A 27,936-nucleotide genomic window follows, 5' to 3' on the forward strand; every position below is an offset into this window, starting at 1 on the left:
AGCGGCCTCTTGGAAAAGCCCCACACCGCCAACATTCCAAATGGTCTGTGGTCGGATCTGGCATACATACCAGATGGAACACATCGCCAGCATACGGAGGAGGGACTCCTCCATCTCCTTCTATAAAGTCTGGTCTCCATATTATAACCAATCACCACTTCAATACTAGCAGAAATAGGGTATGGAATGGGACCGCTAGACAAGTTTAATCCTTTCCTATCTGACACATGAATCTTCAATTCCTCATCCCTCCCCTTCCTCTTCCTCTTCCTCTTTTTCTGTCCATTATCTCCCCCCCCCCTTCTCCTTATGAAGATGTCGTTAATTTAGACTATAACGCTAGATAGTTATCTTCCAAATGCGAAAGAATTGTCAGTGTGCAACAACACTCTCACATGTGTTAATATGTATAATTTGTTACTGATATACCTCTCAAGATTCTGTAATGCTATTTCCAGTGAAAGATATTTCCAAAGTGCCGAAGAGGCACATAATAAATTAAAAAAAATTAAAATAAAAAAATATAAAGAATCTTTTCTATTTAACAATGGGTTCCGTGGGAGATGGCTGCTTCGACTGGTTATTTGTTTGTTATGGCAGATACTTGCATTCCCCTCAGTAATATTTACAGAATCTTTGAAGAGTTTCTACTTCTCCCCCCTCCCCTCATTTTTTCTCCTTTATTTCCCTTCTCTCTGTTTTGTCTTTATGTGTTATGTTCATCTCCTCACTTTTTGGGGGGGAAAAAAAAGAAGAAAAATGAAACATTATGTTTTACTCCAGTACAATTACCTATATACCCCCTAGGCCTCATCACTTAATAGGATAACACATTTCACACTAGGATGTATATTATCGCATGTAGTATCAATCTTACCAACCAGCAATTATCATGCTTTTCTACATGTGGGCTAACAGGAAGCATTATACATAAGTAAAAATAGCTCTCTCTCAGCTATCTTAATGTCTGATAAGCTCATGAATGTTTTATATATTAAATAGAAGTTTTTGTTTTTTTAGGACTTCTACACAGGAAAATTTAACTCAATCATATTGTACCAAGAGTTAAAGTTTAGGTCAATTTTAAAGCCTACAGTGTTAACAAATTGAGGGCTTTCAGGAACAAAAAAAAAAAAATGTTGTGTACAGGTCCATTCATACATGTTTTTTTCAGCTATCCAACTTAGAGCATTAACTAGCTTTAAAATTGCATAATGAACCCATAATAATAAAGTTGGTCAACTCCACCAATGGTCACATGACTGACTGCAAGGGACCAGACCCAGGCAAGAGTGTGCAGTATGTACAGTACCAAAACATGGACATTTTGTATTATCTGGTTAATGTGGAGAAGAGAGTAGAATGAACAGATTGTACCAAAATGCAAACTAATTTGAAGGCTGTTAAGTGTAAACATATTTTCACCAAGTACAGAGAGCTCAAATATCATTTACTGTAAATAGAACCATAATGCACTTTTTAATGTGGTAACAGTTTTATAATAAGCAGTCCACCCTTCTCTGTTTCGGTGCAGCCCTATTGCAATCCTCCTGAAAAAGTTCAATCTATTGAAAATGCATTCAACGCTCCCCAATTTATATCCTTAAAATGTAGTAACCTCACATTCCTCAACCAGAAACATTAAACAGACAAACATTTATTAAAGTCCTTAAAAGAAACACAAAAACAGCTTAAAAAAAATCCCCTTCTAGCTACAGTGCAATGCAATACTCTAAATTAAATATACCTTAAAAACAAAAATTACAAAAAAAAACAAACAAACAAAAACAAAAAGAGTGATCTTTATACATTGCAGGTAAATGGGAAGTTTCCTGAGGGGGTGATCCATCAATGTGGAAGAGTAGGAAACGGAAGGAGGATTAACTTAAGTCCATGGTTCACCTCCAAAAACATAGTAAAGCATCCTACGAGGCATATCCTTGTGGAAAATGTTTTCAGTGTCTGGAAGTTTGAAATGAAGACTGATCAGAATAAAATAAAAAAAAAGGCACTGGAGCAGTAGGGAAACCTCTATCATACCACTTACGGGTATCCCAATCTCTTCAGTGCATCAGGAATAACCATTTCTGGCAATCAAAGGCTCACAAATAGTCAACAAGCTGCAGTACAACCTACATGATGCTGGATTATGAGTAATTCCTCAATCTTGAGACTGAAAAGGTTAGAAGTCATAGCTGGTTCAAAGCTCAGGGTTAAGATAACAGAAATGTAATGTAGAACTTTGATTGGCTGACCTCTAAATTAGACCACGGTCATTCCTAACATTCTGGCAAATTTAACCTAAGTTTACTTGGCCAATTGCTATTATCATGGCAATTTGAGACTTGCTTTCTTTTATATTTACATGAATGCCTAGATTTCATTGTTGCACAAATGCATTGATAAGACTTGCACATATCTAAAGAAAAATAAACCCTAGAACCAGCTCTGATTGGTTAAAAGATTAAACAGATATATTATATTATATTATATATAAAAAAAGTAATGAATTCACAGTTTTCTTCAGCCTAGCTCAGTGTATGCTATAGATCAGGGAAACATTAGTTACCCTGCATATTAACTGAAAAACAAAATAAAGTTTTGCTTTGTAGGAAAGGTATTGTCTACAATACCATACTTAAACAGATTGAAGAATTGTGATGTTTCCTATTAAAAAGTCTAACATTGTAAGATGATCGACAGTAGGAATTCAAGCATAGAGAGGTATTCCAATAGTATTTAGTGAGTTTATCAATTTCTGTCTGAATTTCTTTTCCCATGAAGCAGCAATACTAAATACTTATCCTCAGTTTATCAATTGTGATCTGCTGTTTACATAAAGCTAAGCAGGGAGACAAGGCTTCATCATCCTAAAACCTGAGCCCAAGCCTCGCTCTGAGGTGAACGTGCAGCAGAGCAGGAGAATGTACACGTCTTACAAAAAGGTATATTTAGTTTAAAGCCAGTAGTGCAACACAGACCCCGTGAGGCATTTACCCATGCAGGAAGCAGCCCATCTACTGTGGAATGCTTTAGTCTATACTTTATTTCTAAGGAGATAGAAAAGGGTCAGACGAGAAGAAAAAAATAAAAATAAAATAAAAGGTGGGGGAATGAACTGGATTCTTAAAACAAAGTAGTCAAGTTTCTGTTCCCTAAATAGGGAGCTGAGATGCAAGCCCCAGCCATGGCTATAAAGGAGGGTGAAGGGCTGCTGCATTCAAGCAATAAGGGAGTGCAGTAACCAATATATTTAATACAAATAAATGGGAAGGGGTGGTCCCTGACAGTCCCTGTTCTGAGCCACAGGCACGCCCTTTCTCTTAGGACTCTTGGCTCTGAGAGATCGGCATTATTGCACCTTGCTCTAGAACCATTTGTGAGCCGGCCTTCCATTATAGCCGACGACATTCGATTTTCTGGTGTTTGGTTTCCTTTGAGATTTACACCATGTAGAGCCTACATCCTCTCCCCCAAAGCCCTGGAGTCATTGACACAGCGACAATGTAGATGCCATTCTCAGCTTCCTCCCCCAGAGGATTATGGGAGTTCACTTGTGGTGTCTTTGAGAGTGGTTCTTCCTTTTTCTTTTAAAAAAACAGCAGCACCTGCCGAAGAGAGAAATAGAAGGGGTCAGAGACTGAAATTGAACTTGAAGTCTTCAGTGAACTAGTTATCTTTTCTTTCAACATTCACTGTTGCTAACTGTCTGCACTGGAGGTGTTCATGTTTGCGTAGCAGAAGAACTAAACTATACCAGAATTTATAAATAGAAGTGTATTCCTGAAAATCACACTTATGTATTCAAACATTATGCTATAGGAGGACATAACTTTTCTAGGTATAACATTTCTTGTGGACACATGCTTTTCTGTCTGGCAACCCTGCAAAGGTTAAAAGTCTTCTAACCTGACTGCAGCCCTTCTAAACCAAAAAACAAATGAATACTGAATGCACCATGTAAGACAGTGTAGGAATGAGGAGGATCAAGAAATACACCAGTGTGTTGCATGCAGACAATATACAGGGACAGTGGAAAAGAGTAGACAACTTGACCAGACAAATTGGGAATTTGGGTGAAAAGTGTATAACCCCAGTCACTATGAGCTCTTCTCACACCCATTGCAAACATAGCTAAGTGGTCTCCCTCAACCCTATGACATCTATGTACCATACAACCCTCAATGCGTCTAATGTTCAGATGCACTGGAGACATGAAGTTATTACAAAAACCGTGCTCATCAGGAAGCTTCACTGTTGTAAGGAAATGAGGAGATGCAAATATGTTAAAGGATAGATATAGGTTTCTTGCTGAGAAAAACAAGGGTATCTGCAGGTGTTACACGTGTTTGATAATACCAAGCTATAACTTTTGAGGAGGGGGGGGAGGGGGGGAAATCACACCGCTCTATCACATGTAGATGCTGATCCATGGATTCTGCAGGGCAGGGCAAAGCCTCAGGCCCTTTTCTTCAACCTAAAAATTATGAAATTAACCTGTAGTAAACAGAACACTAATAGTCCAAAGAATACAATTATTTATCCCCATGGTATTCATTTCAATAGCCTGTTTATTTCAACAGGATATCTGTAGGCACAAAATCCCATTAACATAATGAACTACAGAAACAAATATCACCCTTTACTTGCAAGGGACCTGAATATCAACAGTGTGCAAAAGCTCAAACTGGCCTTAACCACCTACCTGTTGACATCATACTAAGCAGCAAACAGTACTTCCACCACCAAGGTATACTCCCATCTCTCTATATTCAGTACAGAATTATCCACTGTGAGATCAGCATTGAAGCAACCTTTCAGAATAGGCTAGATACACCCCACGCAAGACCGTAGGCATCACTGCCAAAAAGCATGCAGTGGTCGCATGAAAGGGTTTCCAATTACACTTATTTTAATAAAACAAAAAACAACTATTTATAAACTATGTGAGCAGAAGATGACCATAGATATTCAATGGAAATCCAGCACTCTAGACTCAAATTCACCTTCCTTCCTTGTTCACTACAGTGAACCTTGGCAGGCAGCCATGACAAAGTTTTATTTTTATTGCAACAATGCTGCATTATTCTGCTAAACAGTTAACTCTCAGTGTTGCAGATAAACTGAGGAGTTAGAATGTTTTTCCAAAAACAACAGAGCTGGAAATTGAATAAAAATGTCTGTAGATTTTATCTGGGGACTATGATTATGATGCAACGTCCACATAGACTTTCCTGTTTGCATATCTGAAGCACTTGATAAAATTACTCAGTTCATTCATTCATTGATTCTTTAGACAAAAAAATATCAATTTGCGAACATTACTCTAAATGGAAACCAAAGCCAATTTAGCATTAAGACTACACAAGACAAACGCAACCATTTCTCTTTCTTTCTATGCAGAGTTTTAGTGTTCTTTATTTCCAAACAGAGATTCTAACTCATAATGGCAACTGTCCCAAGGGAGCAACTGAAAGGCTGCAAGCTTGTTGTGTGAATGACAAAAATATCTGCCCACATTTCTCCTTGCAAATCTCTATAAATTCTCCAACTAAAGATCACATTTTAAATGCAAACTTCAGAACAGAGTACACAAAATTACATCTAAAGCAAGCGTTTTAGCTCACAGATAAACCTTCCTCTCCTTCTGAAAAGCACAACCTAGGGGGAGTTCTGGAGGGCAGGGTCTTCCAGACATGCTCACACCTACCAGCTTCAGCAGCACACTGCACTGAGGGGAGTCAGCCTCAGACAATGGACTGTTACAGGCAGAAAAGGGTTAGTCTCATCAGAAATGCAGGGGTAATTCACTTGGGCCATTTGCAATTCTGATAGTGGGTCGTGGGAAGAGGGTCTAACCTGCTAAATAAAATTTTTAAAGCACATCTCCTCTAAGCAGTATATAATTGTTAAGATATCTATGCATTTACATTTTTTTCTCCTACCATGTCCCAGACACTTGTTTGCATGACATGTGCAATGTCAAAATACACAACTGTAAGTACTGGATCAATGGAGTGTAATATCTCATAATTCAATAATTTAGGGCAGACAAAGCTATCACTATCAAATTTGGTTCTATATATACACACAATACATGTGTATTGGGAAAATACGAAAGATCCAGCCGTTTGAAGCTTGGGCAGAGGGCTGGATATACAGCGTACCTGGCCTACATGGACAGGTGTGGTTACCGTCCGAGAATGGATCTATATCCATCACAATAGCCATCTGTTGGCTCCCCGACCTGTCAAATCGGCAATGTATAGGGACATGTTAACCTTAGCCAGGAATAATGAAAGTTATTGTCGAAAGGAAGGGGAAGGTGGCAGAAACTTTTAGCCTAAGGCTTACAAATAATTAACAAAATTATTACTTTTTTGTGTTGCCTTCTTGTATTGATTAACACCATACACAATATTTTTAATTTTAATGCTACATCTGCGCTGAATCAAGCGTGCTTGAAATGCTAGGGCGATCACATACACTCACTTCCCTATTCACTGTAACAGTTCCTGGCAAGTAGCCACAACTAGTATTTCATGCTGCTGACACACAAAACACATGTACAAGTCAGTTGTAAACATTACTGTTTATAATCACCTTAATTGGGTGATGATACTAATTAAAAACAAAACCTACACACCACATCTCACTAGTTGCGATGTATATGTAGTGTGTGATTATGGTCAGTATTGTCCTGGTCACAGAACTGGATCTCCTGTCCAGGCAGGAATGCTGTGTGCTGTGGTTGGGGATACAGGAACTGAATAAAATGACAGCAATGGCTATGGGTGCCTGTGGTCTTTAGTACTGGCATTTGCAGGGCTAGCTAGTCATTGCTGTGCCAATTAAATAAAGAGCACAGCCAGCAAGTGGTTCGTGGGATGCAGTACCCCATACCGGCCTGTAGATATCCCTATTACAAATGACGTCTGCAGAAAGACAACAGTTTTGTTTCTCCATAGAAATCAATAAAATAATTGATATAATGTAAGAGTCGGGATGTTTGCATATACTGCTTGTGCTTTTTTCTGAGTCAGGGCGGAGGCATCATTTATGCTCCTTGCAAGGGTGCTGCCTTCCTACTTCTACATGTCCCTTCCCTCACAACTAAAATTCAGAGAGCTGCCAGGAGTGAACACATAGCAACTCTGTATTATATGCAAATCTTCTGTTTGTTCAGAGATTATTTTTAATCACATGGTTAAGAAACTATGTAAAGATGATTTTGTGCGCTTTAAATCTAATTTAAATTTAGATAAGCTGACAATAAAATAAGTTATAATATAGATGCTGATAATTGAATGATTACTCACATAGAATTTTTTTTGTTTGTGCCGTGGCGCAACCTGGGTAGAGATAAGGGGAAAAAAAGAGAGAAAAAGAGAGAAAAAGAGAGGAGGGGGGGGGGGGGGGGGGATGGGGAGAAAAAAAAAAAAAAAGGAAGAGAGGGGGGGGGGGGGGGCAGGGGTGGTGTGTGGAGAACACAGTACTGGTGTGGTACCAACAATATACTCCTTGGGCTTAGTGTAGGTTATAGCTCTTTTGCTGGTGTGGGTCTATAGCTCTTTGCCCTGTTTACAGCCCTAATTGCACTGTATATTGTGGTGGTTAGGTACCTCCTGTGAGGGATGCGTCTAATGGTCTGTGGGGGGGTTGTTTTTCCAGGGGTAGAGGCGAGTGTTCAGAGAGCCGTTTTGCGGGGGTGTGTAGGGGGGTCCTTAGACTTCGTCAGGGATCCCTGACGAAGTCTAAGGACGAAACGCGTTGGACCCCCTACACACCCCGCAAAACGACTCTCTGAACACTCACCTCTACCCCTGGAAAAACAACTCGCACAATCCTCCAGGATCGAAGTGTGAAGCAGAAAACCGAAGAAACAACTCAGCCCACAGTGGAAGGCAGAGTGCGCTCCACCAAAACCGGAAGTCCGGCGCAAGCGCTTTCAGGTGAACAAGCAACACCAGTTCGACTACAGTAACGCTACTGCTCGGGATACGCTACAAAACCTCCTGACTGCAGCGCCTAAACTACAGGACAGAGAGACTGCCTGGCGACTACCAAACTGCTCTTGTAAGAGCTTTCTGAGCAAAAGCATATCCCACCCGCACCTCACGGAACTCCCCCCCCCCCCCCCGTCCGTTTACAAAACACATATTCAACACTTGCCACATTTAACACTAGCAGAAAGCATCACAGCACACTAGTAAGAGGCTATCACAACACATACAGCCTCTTTTATTAGCTCTAGCCAACCAAGAGCTCCTTAACCCCCCCCCCCCCACAGACCATTAGACGCATCCCTCACAGGAGGTACCTAACCACCACAATATACAGTGCAATTAGGGCTGTAAACAGGGCAAAGAGCTATAGACCCACACCAGCAAAAGAGCTATAACCTACACTAAGCCCAAGGCGTATATTGTTGGTACCACACCTGTACTGTGTTCTCCACACACCACCCCTGCCCCCCTCTCTTCCTACTTTTTTTTTTTCTCTCCCCCCCCCCCCCCCCCCCCCCCTCTCTTTTTCTCTCTTTTTTTCCCCTTATCTCTCCCCAGGTTGCGCCACGGCACAAACAAAAAGACAAGCAACACGATCGGAAACCGGAACACCCGAAGTATCCGTAACGGCAGCACCAATCCCTAAGAAACTCCTGTCAAGCACAGACGTCCAAGGTAAGCTCACCAAAAAGAGCCCCTACCACCTGATCCGGACTCACATAGAAATGTTTGTACCCTTGTTTTAGTCAGCGAGAATGGCTCTACAACATAAACTGCTGTATATACGGTTCTGAGAAAAAAATGGATCTCATACTATGAAAAAATTTCTGCCCCCATTTTCAAACTTCTGCATGAGCATAAAGTCTTAAGCCATAGGCACATAGCCATTACTATTATTTCACTCTGCCCTCAGTTCCACTTTGGCAGGAAACGGACCTTTCATAGCCTCCACTGAACTCTATAGAGTAACAGAAAGCTTCGGTACAAGGGGGTAAAGAGCATGTCTGAGCAAGGGCAACCAAAGTTTGTCATTATTCTCTCAAAGCACCTGTGTGTGCAGGCACTCCTTCACTCCATAAAGATCAATGATGGCCTCTCCTCCATTCCCCTGATAGAAAACGGAAGAGAGGGGAGACTGAAATAAAGACAGCTGTGTGTACATGGCCATCGTCGTACTACAGCTCACCAGACAGGATGTCTGGTGCTTGTTACAGTGGTACAAAAGATAAAGGGCACAGTAAAAACTACCAGATTTAAACAAAGCTGTTTTGGTGCTACTAATGATTGGAGCAAAACTTGACAGTGTAGAAATAACAGTTTGCTGGTAAATTATGTGCCAAATGTGTAAGCAGGAGTAATGTGTAAATGCGTCAAAGCAACTCAACAGAAGTTACCATTAATCAACTTATATGATATAAGCTTAATCTGCCTCCCCACAAAACCTGCACAGCTGTGCCTGTCACACCAGGAAAGCAAAGCTCTTTTTATTTTGTTCCCCTAAAGATTACAGCAATGTATTCAACTATCAAATTACACTATGTATCCCAACTGCAGGACCTCTCCCATCCACCCTCAGCCTGTTTCTCAGTATCTAGGGGTTGGGTGGCCTCTCCTGCAGGAACTAAACATATACACAAGTTTATGTCATGGGCCTTTCCTAATTAGGAGGGGTCCTCTCCCTGGTGTGCGCTCCGCAGAGAGAGACTCACCACAAGTTGAGCATTTTCACGCAGCTACAGAGTGTTAGAAGACAGAGAGAGAAAGAGAGAAATATTAATACACCCAAGAGACACTAGGGACAGGATGGGGGATGGAGCCATGCAGACAACATGCCTTGCAGGACATAAGGGGTATTATTAAGGTCAAGAAAGGCTGTGGCTGTCCAGACACTTAAATGATAAATCAGCATATTTCACACACAGGAAAAACTTATGCGATAGTTAATGATTTCCAATGTGACATTATTAAAGTAAATGGGTATATCCAGCATGATTTTTTTTTCATCCCTTGATGATCCTAGTACGGCAAAAATGAAAATGTGGCATTACCAGCATGCTGAACAAATGTGGTTTCTTGGCAATTGCCTTGTGTGCAGCAATGCATACATATACATTTTGTATTTACAGGTATTAACCGTGATCACTTCATTAATGAATGCATTAACACAAGGAGCTCTAATCTAGTTAGACTTCTCTTCCAGTTCTGGAGTTTCCCTGGCAGAAATCGAACTACTACTGGCAATACCGAAGAGGTAACAAGCAAAATAAAAAACAAACATACACATTGGAGGTATTAAGTGATGGTCAATTTAACAAGATGTCAACTTTTAATATTACAAATTGCTATACAGAGTTCACAATGAAAAAAATAATCAAGAGGAGATGTAGAGGAGTGGAGTGAGAAACACCCATGTGGAAGACTCTAAACTCCTGTCTAAACTTGTGATCATAATACAACCTGGTTAGAGCCTGAAATGCTCAGACCACCATTCAAACTATATATGGCACCATTTACTTTAAAGAGGACAGGTTGACTAAATGTAGTGGCTGTGCCTAGGTGAGGACAGCTGTAGTCTGCATCCTCGTGAAGACTAAGTAATTGCATGCTGAAGGGGCTGCATTTAAGGCGGTGACTGTATACCGTAGGAGAAGTGCTGACAAAGAGGCACAATGTGGCAGACAGGAAGGTAGATGAGGCACATGGGAAAAGGTATAAATGGAGACACGTGCTGGGCAGGAGTCCAGGCAGTAAAGAAGCATGGGGCACATACTTAGCTTCCTCCACAACCTCCACCTCGGCCTGCGCTGTGATCGGTGCGTTGGAGTGACCACCTGTTTGGTCATCAGCATTCAGCTGCCCATTTGTTGAACTCATCACCTGTGTCAGACAATAATAAAACATGCATTGGTAACATGAAGAGTAAGGCATGAACCAATGTACACAACTTTGTATTTTGCAGGCTAGTAACAAGGTTAAATGGGGCTTTTTCTCTCGCTCATTTGTGTTGATAAAATGTATATGTACGCTATATAACAATGTACACACAAGTTAATTTGATCCACAGAAGGACAGACATTTGTCACTAACAGGTCATAATAAAGACTTTAAACTAAACTTTAGCATCACATTCCATGATTGCTACCAAGCCTGGTCCTACAACCACTTAGTTCTCTTATTGGTAACACATCTACTCCTCTAAATCAAAGAATAGCAGATTCTACACTAGATTAGGTGTGGTATCTCTAGGATCAATATATCATCTCACAACTGTTGGACAAATGGCTAAAGGGGAAAGCTACATCTTTTAAAAATTTAAGATATTGCCAATAAGAGCCCATGCTGAAAAAACAAGTAGTATGCCAATTTAAGGACAACCTGCACCTATAGGAATAATATTGTATAAGTTTAAATTCAGCAGTATTGTTTAAATAGCTTGCCCACCTTCAGATAGCCTGAACTGGCTTCTACATCCCTTCAAGTTCTACTATATACAGGGTGGTTCAAAAAGATGGACCCGATTTGTAATTGCTATATCTCTGCAACCATGAACTACCCATGAATGAAACTCTTACTACTAGATGGGGCATTGAGTTTTAAATGACTACCACTAGATGCCTCTCCCAGTGCACCAACAGCCACTAGCCTCAGTCGATCACAAGATGGCGACTCCGGACCAAAAGGCGTTTTGCGTTCTGCAGTTCAGCAAGACTGAATCCATAATTGCGGTGCAGCATGCATTTCAATGCCATTTTGGCATTGATCCGCCAATGCCAAAAAGCATTCGTTGTTGGTTCCGTCACTTTGAGGAAACAAGCTGTTTATGTACAGGGAAAAGCACAGGGCGACAACACACTACAGAGGAAGACGTGAGAAGAATTCAAGCAAGTTTATTTTGCATAGCTGGCCCCCAAAATCCCTAGACATTACACTTTGCAAACTTTCTTTTGGGGATGTGTCAATAAATGTGTTTTTGTGCCGCCATTAGCAAACAATCTGAATGACCTCAAAAACAAAGTCACGGCAGCGGTGAATTCAGTGTAAGACGACACAGAGGGCGTTTGGGACAAATTCAACTATCATCTTGATGTTGTCTGTACAGCAGGTGGGATGCACAAAGAGCATTTATAAAACGGTTAGTAAAAATTGTTAAATCTTTAAACAGTTTGTAACTTTTTGTGTAATTGTAACATGCTGTCATCGTGAAATATACCGCTTTAAAACTGGGTCCATCTTTTTGAAACACCATGTATATCTTCCATAGCTATATTTTGCTCTCTGCACTCAATACAACTGATACCAGAGATCAACTGTGTGTCAAATTCTAGGACAACCAACAACTGCCTGATTCACCAGATGTGCCCTCTTAGTGGTACTATATACTCTGTTTTTATATGTTTTCTTAATCATTCCTCATATCCTTGAAAAGAATTAAAGCAACATGCTGTGATACCTGCACGGATCCCCCATGCCGGTCTGATGCAAGGTGAGGTGCCAGGTATGCGGGGTGAGCCTGTCGGCCGGCCTGTAGCTCCCACGCTCCTCGGCGGTCTGGGGCGCCCGTCTGCGCAGAGGCGTTAGGAAGCATGCGATTGCGAGGAGAGGGGTATTTGGGGAAAAGGAGATCGGCCAGCCAAAGCAATGGAAACAGATCACTGTGTTAGTGAGGGTGAGTAGAAAGCCAAGCTATGGCCACATGCAGCTAGCAGAGCAAAATACTCAGTCCTCTCAATACTTAAAAAGGCAACCTATGCATTGTGCTCTCTCTCTGGTAAAGCAGTGCAAGCAAAATATATATATATACACACAAAGTAATGGAAAAGTAGTGAGACGCACTTGTTTCACAGAACTCCAAAGCATCAGTCCAAATGATATTAGCAATCAATCTAAAAAGCAACATAACCACTCTCAGATATCAACCAACTAAAAGCCCTTAGCAGGAGACTGAATGATAAATGTACATATTTCAATAAATTTCAAGAAATAGGATTAATGACCTGCTCATCTTTTTTTTTAAAAAAATGTTTAGTATATTATTAGCAATGGTTGAGAAAGAGAAGGCTTTATTCTTATCAGTCCTTGACATGCTTTAAAGTTTGAGTAAATTCACTACAGGCTAGTTTGAAACGAAGGAATTAAAGCAAATCACGCTCCGGTTCCTCAGTGTAGAATTGGTGGGGTTCCAGAAGGCCAGCTTCAATCTGAAGATGCTCCCCCTCACAACAAATAGTGTATTACATACACACATACAAAAAAATGAAATAAAAAGATATAGATATTCAATAAACGCAATCACATGTATCCATGTATTGTAACCTCAACCCAACTACATCTAATATTCAATGAGATATGCATTTACAAATAGCACAAAACCAAATTAACTTGCTATAGCACAGATCAAAAACAAAGTGTTAGTTGGATCAAAAATATATAGTAGTAACAAAACGCATTAAGGGGCAGATTCAATTGGCCGCAATGTTCCCGAGATCTGTTTATATGGTAAAAGGTAACACTTACATTTGCTTGTACCTCTATAGGGTGCGAGCAAAAGTGAGCGGTACGTTCGTTAAAAAAAACCCACCACGTAGTGTCTCAGCCATTGTAGACCGTCGCAGAATAAATGGTGCAGTATTGGGAAATATATGTTGGATATCAAAACTGAATATTAAATGTAGATGGGTTGAGGTTACTGAGACAAAGGAATTGTCAACCAACCTGATTGCGTTATTGCTTTAATTTTTCACTCCATAGGTTTATTCCCACCACCCCATTGACAAACACTATGTTGCAATATAATTCCTAATATAAGTATGACCATTAGCCCTGAATAATTTCTTTTTCTGTATAGTCTGAAACAAAGCCTGAGCCTGTATCTTACAAAGCTAAACAGATCTGAAAGAACATGGTGTTTATAATTAACTATATTTGTACAGGCAGCATGCAGTTTCATCCCCTTGGTGAACATAGACATCCATAAACCTGCATATAAAGGCAATGCTTTATCTTGCATCACACTGAGAAAGCGCAGATGCTTAAGTCACAGGCTTGCAGTTGTGTGGGCAACAAAGGCACTGGACGAATTTCAAGTTAGTGGGTTCACACATAAGGACATAGTCATTGCATAACTGACATTCTAAGCTTAATCATTTGAGCTTTTAGCCTGTATGAGATCAACCTTGTACCTTGTATAAGCATTATTGGGTGATAATTTGTGTCTATGGGGGGGAAGGGGATGTCACCGGATGGCAGATTTATTAAAGTACAGCTTAATAGAATAATATCAGAGAATAGCACTTTATTTGATATTTTTTTTTTTTACAATATCACTGCCAGTAATTAAGAACAGAAAATTCAATACTCAGGCTAGATGCTGGGCTCAATTAAGTGTAATGTGTGCAGACCTGGAAATATTGTTGGTAAATAAAAAGTAAGTAGTCCTCACTCAACTGACCCTCACTCCAGACAATGTATCATAACCCTTGCTCAGTTGGGAGCAAAGTAATGGAGTAGGGGGGCTCCCAGAGTGACAGAGGTGGGTCTGCACCATACTGTTACTTCTTGTTATATCAAACATTTTATTCAACTTCCTGTCCCACAGTGACTCTGCCAGGATCCTTTTGCATAAAGTAGCCTTACACACAGCAAGCCAAAATCAAAGTAAACAAGGATTAAAAACTTAAACGTGCAATGTCAAGTGCATAAGGTTCCACCTTTGACTTTGCCTTAAAATATTTGAATTCATTGTATTAGCACACTGTACAAATCATACATATATATCTTCTCAGAATGGGTGCCAGAATAAGGGCTTCAGTAATGCAACAATTTTATAATTTATACTTTAAAAACAGGCAACTAATTTTTTATGCATAAATGAATGAGAAACCCTACAACACAAATCCATGCATATGTTACAGCCAGACCCGTATTTAGGGTGGTGCGGGCGGTGCTGTCGCCCAGGGCGCAGCAGCCGCCCTCTACCTTCCCCTCTGTGGCACATAGTAAAAATAAATAAAATAAATAAATAAAAAATAATAAAAAAAAAAAGATTGGGACCCCCTCCACCGACTCGCGGCACCAACACCCCAACCCCCGCGCAGGGGTGCCGCGAGAAGGGGAGAGGCTAGGGTGGTGGCTGGTCTCCTCCCTCCTCTGTGTGGCCTGCTCTGTGTCACATGGGACGTGCACCACATGACAGGTGCCGTCCCATGCGTGAAGTGGATGAAGACTGCACAGCTCGTGGATGCAAAAAGGTAAGTTTGGGGGGGGGGGGGGGGGGATTGTAATATATTGCGTGCGAGGGCCCACTGTGCGTGTGTATGATGTGTTATGTGAGGGCCCACTGTGCGTGTGTATGATGTGTTATGTGAGGGCCCACTGTGCGTGTGTATGATGTGTTATGTGAGGGCCCACTGTGCGTGTGTATGATGTGTTATGTGAGGGCCCACTGTGCGTGTGTATGATGTGTTATGTGAGGGGCCACTGTGTGTGTGTATTATGTGTTATGTGAGGGGCCACTGTGTGTGGCATGTAGTAGAATATTCCAGAAGGTGCTTAAAATATTTCTCGGAATTTTAAAAGAAACCACCTTTTACAGAGGTGGTTTGCAAACACTCTTGCTGAAAGGACAACATGCACAGCTTATAATGCAGCTAGGAGTTCTGGGTAATGGTATGCAATTGAACCATAGTACGTCAGTTGAAATTTGCATGAAACTTCTGCTACTCATATGCAAGCTTTAGACTTGCGCAATAGATCAGTTTGCATAAGTAAATTTATTCATTGAGCACACCTTTTACTTAAAACACTTCCAACAACCTGTAAATCACATAGCCTGGGGACAGAATGGAGGGATAGATAGGTGTTCAGCTGACTGTCTGCAAGAAAAAGCTGCAGACAGAAATATACAAGTGCCAAACAGTGCACCTAGTTTAAAATGATACAGGTGGAGGACATGTGTGACAAAATAATAGCATAGATGGTGATTTAACTTGCATATTTTGTAGTGATTTAAAAGGAACTTTTTCCACAGCTAAAAGAACACTTGCAGGGAACGCTTAAAAGGCAAGGAGATCGTGTCATCTGTTCATCAAGTTAAGGCTATGGGAGGAGTGTAAGGAATTTAAATTTGTCTTTCATTTGTACAGTGTGACCGATGTTTAATAAGTCGGGTGGTGTCTAGGGACTTAGACGTTTATTTAGCATTGCAGTCACAAGAAAGTGTGTGTAATTTTGTTGTTACTTTGCTATCCTGACAATAAACGCAAAGAACCAAACAAGAAGTTGTTCATCTGTGATGTTTATCACCAAAAGGAGGGTGTCTATGTATGTATGTATGTATGTATGTATGTATGTATGTATGTATGTATGTATGTACACATATACACACACACCAAGTCAGTTCCACAAAGTGAGATATATTATATTTCTAATGAGAACAAAGATCCGCAGTACAGAGTCGTTGTGGCGACAAATCAGATTGCAGTGGTTTTATTCTGATTTAATGTCAAACTGTGTGAACTCATCATCATCATCATCATCATCATCATTTATTTATATAGCGCCACTAATTCCGCAGCGCTGTACAGAGAACTCATTCACATCAGTCCCTGCCCCATTGGAGCTTACAGTCTAAATTCCCTATTATAGACACACACTCACACACAGAGACAGACAGACAGAGAGGGAGAGACTAGGGTCAATTTTTTGATTGCAGCCAATTACCCTACCAGTATGTTTTTGGAGTGTGGGAGGAAACCGGAGCACCCGGAGGAAACCCACGCAAACACAGGGAGAACATACAAACTCCACACAGATAAGGCCATGGTCGGGAATCGAACTCATGACCCCAGTGCTGTGAGGCAGACGTGCTAACCACTAGGCCACTGTGCTGCCATAGTCAGTCAGTAATCAACTTATATAATGCCATTAATTCTGCAGTGCTGTAGAGAGAACACACTCACATCAGTCCCTTCCCTTACAGTCTAAATTGCCAGACACAGGTCAATTTTGATAGCAGCCAATTAACCTACCAGTTTGTTTTTGGAGTGCGGGAAGAAAGCCCATATCACACAGGGAGAACATACAAACTCCACACAGATAAGGCCATGGTCGGGAATCGAACTCATGACGACAGTGCTGTGAGGCAGAAGCGATAACCACTAAGCCACTGTGCTGCCCACAGTCCCCACATACAAAATGTGGGGACTGTCCTTTCCGCATGTCGGAAAGGACAGGGAGTATTTATGTTCTGGGTCCCACGATATCCGTCGTATTTACCGCGTCTTTCAAAGAACGAAATTAAGGGCGTCATGTGGCCCATGGGTGGTATGTATGTATGTATGAATCTATGTATGTAACATCAATATCTTCAAGTGGTGTGTTACAACTTTTGTAAGAGCTATTAAGCAAATAAACATCTTCACTGCCAAGATTCTCCTTTGATCCTGTGACCAACAGGTTACAGCGAACACTCTAATCCAGGCCTGTCCAACCTGCGGCCCTCCAGATGTTGTGAAACTACAAGTCCCAGCATGCCCTTCCAGCTATCAACAGGTTGTCTACTAGCAAAGCATGCTGGTGCTTGAAGTTTCACAACACCTGGAGGGCCGCAGGTTGGACAGGCCTGCTCTAATCCATCTCTTGGGCTGTCCTGCACTGAGCCCAGTAGTCCTGATGGAAAATATGTGGTCAGAAGACAAGGGGACTGAAGGAGCCTTGTGGTGGCAGCGCTATCCTCCCACAACTGGGGGCATCATGCTGGCGTGCAGGAGACACTCAGCAGGGGAGGTGCTTGTAGCTAAGCAATATCAGTGGCCATCACCAGCCGCCACAGGTGGCTTGACGATAGTGAAACCCTGTACAAGCTGGTAACAGGGTAGCAGAAAATCCTATTGTTAGTGTCACCAGCACAGGATAAGAAAGCAAATTTAGTTGGCAAGGGCAGAAAGGAAGTTAGGGTCCTCTTATTCTTGAGGCAACTTAAAACACAACCACATCATTGCGTATAGTGAAACCATCCATAATATTACTACACTATGTATCCAGGTAAATCATGTTTTAGGAGACATGTGGTCAAGGTAAAAAAAATAAATCCTCATTATTCTCAAGGCAGACTATAGTAAATAGTAACCAGTGGTAGAACACATACAGGTGTCAAATCAGTAGCTATTCTCTCACATCTTAGAAGTTTCTGCTATAAGCCAAGCCTGTTAGGTGGCTGCCATTTCCAAGATAACCTTTACAAGTTTACAGTTTGTATTTGTAAAAACAGACTTCCATTATAGAATCACACTGCTGCCACCAAGGAGGAATTGGTGTAAATTGTAATTTAACAACATGCTTTCTACAAGGTATATTTGGTCTCTAGATGGCACTAGTGTACCATTTACAAATCTTTAAACGTTAAAAGTGGCTAAAAAGCAGCACTTAGGCTGGATACACACTACAGGAAAAATTCTAATATGATACTTTTATCAATTTTACTAGTGACTAGGGAAAAAAAAGTCCCAATCACCATGCCTATTCCTGTGTACACACTATTGAAGTTGTATATGAATTACCCTTCAGATCTGTGTTCTTCATCTGTCAAACATCGGTTGAAAAGATCATGACTCTGTGGTCGTGAGTGCATACACACTGCAGAATTGGAATTATTATTATCGTTTATTTGTTAGGCGCCACAAGGTTTCCGCAGCGCCGTACATGGTACAAACAGTAGACTATACAGGGTAAGACAGTACAGAACAATAAACACAAAGTACCAGTACTTCAGAAACTCCAGGCAGGCAGATACAGTAGAGACGGAGCAGAAGAACAGGTGAGGAGACAGGAGGGAAGAGGGGGGGAAATGACATCATTCCATTGCTGAACAAGATATTTTGTTCAGTATAAAAATCTCATTCAACAATACAATGGGCTTTTGAATGATAATCGCTGCAGGGTACACACTACTGTGATATCAGGTCTACCGGTTGTTTATGGTCTGATTGGTCCAATAATCGGCTGAAAACACTGTAGTGTTTACCCAGCCTTACTTCCACTCAGACTTATACATACTTTATAAGCAGAAAAGTTCTGTATAGCATTAACAACATCTAACAGACCAGCTGCAAGGTCAGTATTTTTAACTCGTACACAATCTGGATTCTGGATGCCCAAATGATCAAAAGACCATATATTCAAAACCCATGTGATAAAGACACTCAAACCTTACTATAATGGTCCAAAATCTTGTGGTTTCTTTATATTCATTCATCTTCTAAATAAACTGGCAAACGCCATTAAAAAAAAAGGGCCAGTAAGCCAGTGGTATATATGTGCTGAATATCGTTTTGTATGGTCTCTCTGTACTTATACAACCTCTTTTGCTGGGCTCTCATGTTTACTTTTCAGCCCTGGCCCAGCTGGCATTGGTGTTACACTACTCCTCACTGACCTCAGACATATCCCATGCTACTGGGCTATGCCCCAAATGTCACTCAATAAGATTGTCAAGAGCACTCTAGAAATAAGTGAATATGGAGCAGACTAAAGAGCACCACAGACCATCAATAATTTGTTAATACTTCTATCAGAACAATACAAAAGGCAAACAAACTGTATTAGGGTCCCATTAAACTTGCCTTGCAGAACTTTGTACTAACCAAAGGCCTTTCATACCAGTGCCATTTTACCATTGGACTGATGCTTTTGGAGATTAGAAAATAATTTAGAGGAAATTATAAAGCACAAAGGGCAGGACACTCAGTATTTAATACAAAGCATATACATAAACGTGTCCAATTTACCTTAAAACTAACCAATTCATAAAAATCATTAACGCCAGGCAAAGCAACAGCGAGATGTTCCAGCTGATTACTGGTAACATAAGTGAATGATACACATGGGCAAAATGTAGCTCTTTAACAGGGAAGAAACTGACCTGGTTTCTCAGGGGCTGGGTCTGTGACGGTCGCTCTCGATGGACATGGCTGTCCCTGGTTATTGCAGAAGTCCCAGAATCTACATGGACGGATCCCACCGGGGTAGGCTGGAAAAAACATGTCTATTTATTGCACACAGCTTGGCAAAAGCATATAACAAGTTAAGGCACAAACATATTTACCACAGCACGTCAACATATCAAAGCAGGTGTATTACTGAGCAAAATATGTGAACTAAAGAAACGTATTCCTAGCTAAATCTGTCCAGCATAATTATTAAGAGATCTAATGGAACAGACATCTTTAGGGGGGACAATGCAGAAATGCTATAGATTGCTAGATTCACACATATGCACTGACCGCATATTGCTTTGATATTTCAGCTTTCTGTCCTACAGCAGCACCACTTTAGACAGTGTGTAAGACTTATGATGCAGCTACCAGTGATTTTTTGTGGAAGGGAAGAAAATACTTCAACAAACCCTCTCTGACAGCTGTATCCACCCTCACAATTATGGTTGGCACTACTCCAACAGCACTGAAAGTGAGCAGCTAACTGGGGAAGCCAGGACTTTCCCACTGATCAAAGGATAACCTGGGATGTCACAGTAAATATTTAAAGCAACACATTGCAAAATAATGAAATGTGTACCGGTCACAGAAAAAGTATTCAGTCCAGTCTTGAAGAAGTGAAATTACACTTGTTCAATGCATTACCCTTTCCCTGAACGTTGGATAAAATTTAGGTTATGAAGTTACTTCACCTTTGAAAATGTAAATTTTAGACTTTAAGGTAGAGATTCAATTCCGCATGAAGTGCCTCCGAACACCTTGCAGGAATGTTCTGGCTGGAATCTCAGCTCATTTTTTGGATGCGTGGAAATCCGATCAGAGATTCCTTCCGTAATTGCCAGCAATGTGTGCAGAGCATTGTCTGTGCACCACAACATCGGCAAAGAATCTCCCCCTAATTGTGGATGGGATTTTGCTTACAGGACAATTACCCTGGCTAGTTAAATTATTGTTCTACCAAACTACAGCTAGGTCTTAGGCCCACAATTGCCAAAACAACTTCATAATTAAGTCTCTGTATCTTTTAATATTAAATAAAAATGACAACATCTGAAATGAACACAAACTACTCACAATTGGCCTGCCAACCCAGTCGTAAACATAGTCAAAGGTGTATCCTTTTCGTTCAAACAGCTCAGAAAACAGCGTCCGTAGATAGTCGTAATCCGGTTTCTCAAAGAAATCCAACCGCCTCACATATCGCAAGTAAGTTGCCATTTCCTCTGGAGGAAAGAGAAGCAGAAAATTAAAATGTGCTTTTCCAGTTTGATATAAACATGCCAAGAACAGAGGTTAACTTTTGGCACACTGGCAACCTCACACCAGTCACATATATAAAGCCTCACACCAGTCACATATATAAAGCCTCACACCAGTCACATATATAAAGCCTCACACCAGTCACATATATAAAGCCTCACACCAGTCACATATATAAAGCCTCACACCAGTCACATATATAAAGCCTCACACCAGTCACATATATAAAGCCTCACACCAGTCACATATATAAAGCCTCACACCAGTCACATATATAAAGCCTCACACCAGTCACATATATAAAGCCTCACACCAGTCACATATATAAAGCCTCACACCAGTCACATATATAAAGCCTCACACCAGTCACATATATAAAGCCTCACACCAGTCACATATATAAAGCCTCACACCAGTCACATATATAAAGGCACACACCAGTCACATATATAAAGCCTCACACCAGTCACATATATAAAGCCTCACACCAGTCACATATATAAAGCCTCACACCAGTCACATATATAAAGCCTCACACCAGTCACATATATAAAGCCTCACACCAGTCACATATATAAAGCCTCACACCAGTCACATATATAAAGGCACACACCAGTCACATATATAAAGCCTCACACCAGTCACATATATAAAGCCTCACACCAGTCACATATATAAAGGCACACAACACAATTGGATATACTGGTAGTTCTACTACCAGTATATAAGTTATACTTTGCATAACCTAGGGGGCCATAACTGTCAAACAAGGACACAGTGTTTACACTAGCTACTCAGACCATACTGACCACTTCTGTTTTTTATAAGTAAAAAAGGAAAATGCAGACCTATTTCTCGGGTAAAATATACCAATAATAACCACTTATGCTTGGATTCATACATGGATATGTTGGCAACCTAAATGCCTAGAGCATTGCAGACTAAGGTACATCATCAACTTCATAGCTGCTGCCACTATTATTGTCCCATGGCAGATGTTAATATTTGCTTAGCTCTGTCTTATTTTACCTAGTTTTAAGTTTAGCCCAATTGGCAAAATGATATCCCTTGTGTTTCTGCAGCATCTGATACGGAGCCATGCTGTACTGTCTCCTAGCAGGAAGCCCAGTATAAGAATGCAGCCATAAGCTATTGCTGCACAATGTATTTATGAATGTAGCTGATGGGGAGTGCAGGGGCTGTATTGCTATTTAGAGTAGTTTTGGGGTAGACCTCTTGGTAAGTTCGCTCTCAATTTAAAAACACATGTATGGCCCAAAAATAGGGACTCATTGTTTAGTGTTAGGACAACCCTATTAGCAGAAGCCCCTTGACAGGGCTGGTTGCTTACCATACATCTGCAAATGTGTTTAACTGAGATTTTTCCAAGTAGAAATAACAGCTCCTTTGCTGGTTATAGCAGTGTCCTAGGGGATTGTTCTCTGTATTTGTTCCTTGCTGGATAACCCTGCTCTTTCAAGCACCTGCTATGAACCTATAAGCTGATAGAGCATCTTCCACTTCTGTACTGTAGTATTTACAAATGTGTAAAGTAGTGCTCTAAAATAACGCACACTAAGAGGACAGGAGGAGATGTATGGGAAGAGATGGGACTTGAAATTTGACAATGTCACCAGCAATTGCCTTATCCTTGTGAGGAGGCCAACCTGGCATCATCAAGTACTGTGGTGAAGTCTCTAAATTGGGGGCTATGTCTGGAGCACTGGCTGCCATATGTGTCATGACTTGGGAAGGCCCATACAGCGATACTACTGAGTGAGCTTTAAGACAAGTAGGCTGTGCTCACAGCTTGTGTTCCATCACTCCTATGTCAAGACAACAAATTCAAGGGTATATAATATTAAATTGAAAAATAACTAGTGCCCTGTTAATAAAAAGGCAAATCCAGCAAGAGCTGTATGGACACTTATAACACTGCATATAAAAAGTATTTTCACCACTTTAATCCAAGAAGGTTTTACAGCTATAGAGGAAGCACATTCAATAGGGGTCTTGGGATCTACACACTCCTCTCCAGTTTAAACAAGACACTCACAGGACCTTTTGAGGGCAATTTTCTTTTAACTAAACAAAACAGCCTAGATTGAAAGCCAAACGTTGACTTAATTGTCATTGTTGAGCCAATCAACCAGGCAAAAATCATATGAGCATCTTCCTTGGAAAGGGCAACAAAGTGTAATTACATGTACCTAAAGCTGTAATTACATGGTATGTACAAGACTAACTTCTTTCCAATTTCTGCAATAGCAAAGATCTAAAAATAAACAAAATGAAAGAACAAAACACAATTTTAGGAGTAACCTTTCACCACCAGAGACCAATGATCTCACCTGGAAAATTCTCACAGAGGACTTCTACAGGAGTGTTACGCTTTGTGTCCCCAATCTTCTGGTAGCGCTCCTTAAGAGTATCTGCCTGTGTGTTAGAAACATGTCATAAATAGATTATGATTATTAGTAAGCCGGACAGTATTATGCTGCCTCCACACAGAAATTTCATCTGTTCGGTCAGATGTTCAGATCTGTGAGCCATTTGGCCACACATCTATGGCGTAACTGCACAGATTTGGCTACACAGGCACAAGTTGATCACACACAGATGAACGTTTTTGGGTCATACCAAACAAAATGTAGTGTCTTATTGCTCAAGATTAGAGTGCAGAGCTTGACACTGCAAATTTGGTAAAAAAAAACAAAACAAAAACACAAGAAAAAACAAAAAAAACAAATGAACTGGCCAACCAAATGCCATAAAACAAAACTTGAACACCTTTAAACAAGCCTATTCCATTTGTCCAAAAATTGCACAGGAGTTAAGAAATCTAGAGCACTGAACAAGCATCTATGCATAAAACTGGGCTTCTTGGCCACATACACCCATATTTCAATTAGGACAGAGTACTGGCCCGGAATGCTACAGCATTTCTAATACACTGAAGACTTCTACATGAATAGAAGCTGGAGCAGTGCCACAGGCTGACATTTACCTAAAGCATGTGGAACCAGCTACTTTCATACTGTTGTCACGCTATCGCACCTGTCAACTGGAAAAATGTTCCATGTCACCTAAGACTGGAAAAAGAAACTAGGGGCTAGATTTACTAAGCTGCGGGTTTGAAAAAGTGGAGCTGTTGCCTATAGCAGCCAATCAGATTCTAGCTTTCATTTAGTACTTTCTGCAAAATGACAGCTAGAATCTAATTGGTTGCTATAGGCAACATCCCCACTGTTTCAAACCCGCAGCTTAGTAAATCTAGCCCTGAGGGTTGTTGCTAATGCACTATACACCCAGGTAAATAAAAGCCACAAACGCAGTAATCCTGACCAGTAAAAACTAAAATGCCACACATTGAAGGAGGCTAATAATGTAACACTAAAGTGAGGGCAGAACTATAGAGCCACTCCATTTCATTTAGGATTCAGTGTTTAAACCATTGTGTCTTCCAGAAAGTTCTACTTGGCCTGGAGTAGAAAACACACCCAACCAAATGCAAATTACTAACTGACCCAGACATTTACCTTCTAGATTCTGTTTTGTGGAATTTGCTTGACTTGCACTTCAGACAGTAAGTCACAGGGAGTAAGGGCAAAATGTGCCTACCTTGAGCCCTTGCCATGGAAGACTTCCTCTCAAGAAGTACATAAACATGTGTCCCAAGGCCTCTAGGTCATCTCTCCGGCTTTGCTCTTAAAAAACAAAGAAACGCGATACATTAACTAGTCCTCTCTAAGGAAAACATCAGAACACAATATTAATATAACATGGAGATGCAAAAACCAGTAAACAGCATGTTATTATTTTTGGACTTATCACAGTTCTATGTGGAAGACGAGCAACTCCACTCTTACAGATAATAGGTATAACCTACAGGACAATGCATATCAAGCTAATTAGACAAACTATTTCCTTGCTTACAAAAGTGTGACAAGGGAAACAAATGCAGTCAGAGCTGCTATTACCAGCAACATTATTGAGACCGAAACTGCAGCCTTTATCTAAAGTCAGTGTGTAGATATACACGTTCATGTCATAACAGTGCTCGTCAACGGATAAACATAAACAACATGCACATAAAAAAAAATCCCTAAAAACAATGCATTTCATAGATTCAACAATGTCTGCCTCAATAGAAGAGGAGATTTGCGTAGACAGGGTGTGGAGGTGAGAATGAAGTAGATAACAATACTGATAAAATTCCATTTTACACTGTAGTTGCCATAGAAATAGTGCCATTATGCAATGTGCTACAGGGCCCGTCAATAGTGTTAGCAAGAAAGTATATTAACCTTTAGTTATATAGCACTTACATATTATGCAGCGCTTTTCCAAAAGAATATTTAACCATCCCCCCCAATTACCACACAAATACACACACTAGAGTTTATATAGTGGAAAGCAAATTAACCCATTATTACATTGTGTTGGAAGAAACCAGAGCATACAAAGAAAATTCAAGCACACTTACGAACAAACATACATATGCCACACAGATAACGTCATGGTAGGAAACAGACCCATGGCCCCAGCACTGCAAAGCATGCTAACCACCGTGAACCTGTAACAGGTTTAACAATAAAGCAGAATACCAATCAAACCTTCATATTTTAGTAAGGAGCCAAGGCATATTCATAAAGAGTTTGTCACTAGTCCTACAGACACCTTTACATATTAAGAGAGAAAAAACAAACTGCACATGAGCCAGATTCATTAAAAGGAACATAAATGCAGATATGTGCTGTATTCTGCATTAATTTACACAGCGCATGGTCAGAAGATGACTATACGCCAGTGAATGCAAGAACATCCAATTCGTCTTTGAACAAAAAAAAAAACACTCCCAACGGTCTACAAATTAATTGGCAGAACAAGGTGGGGAAGTGGCGTATGCACATTCAATGTACAGTGATGGCATGCCAAGCTTGAGCGCACATAGCAATGTCCGATTCAAGCTATAAGCCTCTCTTATGTATGTATTTTTTAGTTGCATCACTTGCACCAACTTACAGGGCAGGTGTAAGTGCCCAGTGATCGAATGCATACACAGCTGTCCTCACATTGACATGTGCTTGCAATCAGGAACAATTGTAAAAGTGCAATTTATATACAGTAGATTTAACATCCCGATAAAAAGTATTTCATTTAAAAAAAAAAAATTAAAAATGCTTTTCAATAATGACTTATTAACAGTAACAATTAAATATTTTTTTTCCAGTGCATTCTGCTAGTACTTCCTATTCCATACTCCGTGCTGTATGCGCAACTTGATGTTACGCACAGCACGGAATGTCGAACAGTGTGTCTCAATACGGCAAGGACCGTATATGTAGAGCGTAGCTAGACTAAAGTATTCAACAAGAGAACTTTCTTCAGATGCGCTTCTAGTTGAATACGAACCTGTGTATGCCTGATTTTTTTTTATTTTTTTTTATAAATTAAAAAAACAACACATTTCATTCATTTTGTGCGCCATAAATGAGTCAGGCTCACAATGTTCAACAATGGCTCAGCCAAGTGCCTGTGAATGAGAGGAATCTGTCCTTTAACTCGGAGAAAAAAAACCTGTTACACCACAACAACTCTGCCATTACTTTCCATGACTGTGTACCTTGATAATCTCTTTGTTACCAAGTGACTTAAGGCAGATGGGAAATGTACAAGATCAGGTTCTTTAACTGTTTGAGGGTGGGACAAGAGTTTTAGCAGTCTGAACAAAAACAAAAAAAAACAGAAAAAAGAAAAAAAGATGCATTTTTGATCATGAAAGGGGAGAATCTAGTACAAAATGAAAGCTGTAAGCTCAATGATGGAACACATATCAAGAAAAAATGAATCCAATTAAAATAATGGGGCCTGGAATGTCTCTGATTGCAAAACCCATTAAATACTTTGATATTATGACACAGATTTATTGCCAAGTGGTGCAAGAGAGTTACATGGTTTTCATTCATTTTCCTTAAACCACTGGGCATATTCAACGTTGAAGTTTTCAAAACAGCAAGCTGTGATTTTTCATAAAAATATTTTTAATAAAACTGAAAAAAAACCATGAACTCTACATAAAAAAGAAAAAAAAACGAAACTTCTGAACTTGGATGGGGAGATTCCCAAGTGATATAGTCAGCATGTGTTTTGTTGTGTGAGTGATAAGCAATAGGATGACCAATAAAGACAAATATAGTTTGACATTAAGACATGTAATGGAAACCACAATAGACATCAGATAGCTCCAAAGCCAAATAGAGACCTATCACTGCAAATGGCTTGTACTGGAAGCCTTGACATGGCAACAATGCAGATATGGAACAGGAAGCCAAAATAAATATGGAAAGGCACAAGGTTAAGCAACACTTTTAAAAAATATATATATTTTGTTTTAAAACTTTAAGGCTCACTCTATTGTAGAAGGACAACAATGAAAATTTTTCACACCAGCAGCTTATTTCCATTACCAGACTACTCCTTACATCTACTGGCAGGGTCACTTGAAAGTAAACAGACAACTGGTAAAAGCAAAAGCACTCAGTTCTCTGTCTTCCATACTAATTAATGTGCTTATTACTTATCTCCTTTCAACTGCTCTATAAAGACTGTGCTTTCAGGACCAAACAATAAATGAGGCTAATACAATGCAGTGAACTGACTGCTAGTCAACATAAGCA

At 40.3% G+C, this 27,936-nt stretch overlaps 1 protein-coding gene across 4 annotated transcripts in view; it reads right to left on the minus strand.

Moving 5' to 3' along the window:
- Positions 1-1,637: 1,637 nt before the first annotated feature.
- CSNK1G1 (casein kinase 1 gamma 1) overlaps positions 1,638-27,936 on the minus strand; it is a 76,184-nt gene continuing 49,885 nt past the window's right edge. Inside the window, exons 7-14 of one of the 4 annotated variants that reach the window (XM_075208217.1) lie at positions 24,878-24,963; positions 23,608-23,692; positions 21,071-21,219; positions 19,924-20,031; positions 12,457-12,567; positions 10,777-10,883; positions 9,716-9,739; positions 1,638-3,608 (exon numbers count right to left, since the gene is read on the minus strand). In XM_075208217.1, the coding sequence (XP_075064318.1) occupies positions 3,551-3,608; positions 9,716-9,739; positions 10,777-10,883; positions 12,457-12,567; positions 19,924-20,031; positions 21,071-21,219; positions 23,608-23,692; positions 24,878-24,963 (728 nt within the window). In that variant the 3' untranslated portion in view covers positions 1,638-3,550. The remainder of the gene's footprint in view (positions 3,609-9,715; positions 9,740-10,776; positions 10,884-12,456; positions 12,568-19,923; positions 20,032-21,070; positions 21,220-23,607; positions 23,693-24,877; positions 24,964-27,936) is intronic. The other 3 variants (XM_075208219.1, XM_075208218.1, XM_075208220.1) reach the window with 3 other exon arrangements.

This window comes from Mixophyes fleayi, chromosome 4 (assembly GCF_038048845.1).
Source record: "Mixophyes fleayi isolate aMixFle1 chromosome 4, aMixFle1.hap1, whole genome shotgun sequence".
Classification (NCBI taxonomy): Eukaryota; Metazoa; Chordata; class Amphibia; order Anura; family Limnodynastidae; genus Mixophyes; species Mixophyes fleayi.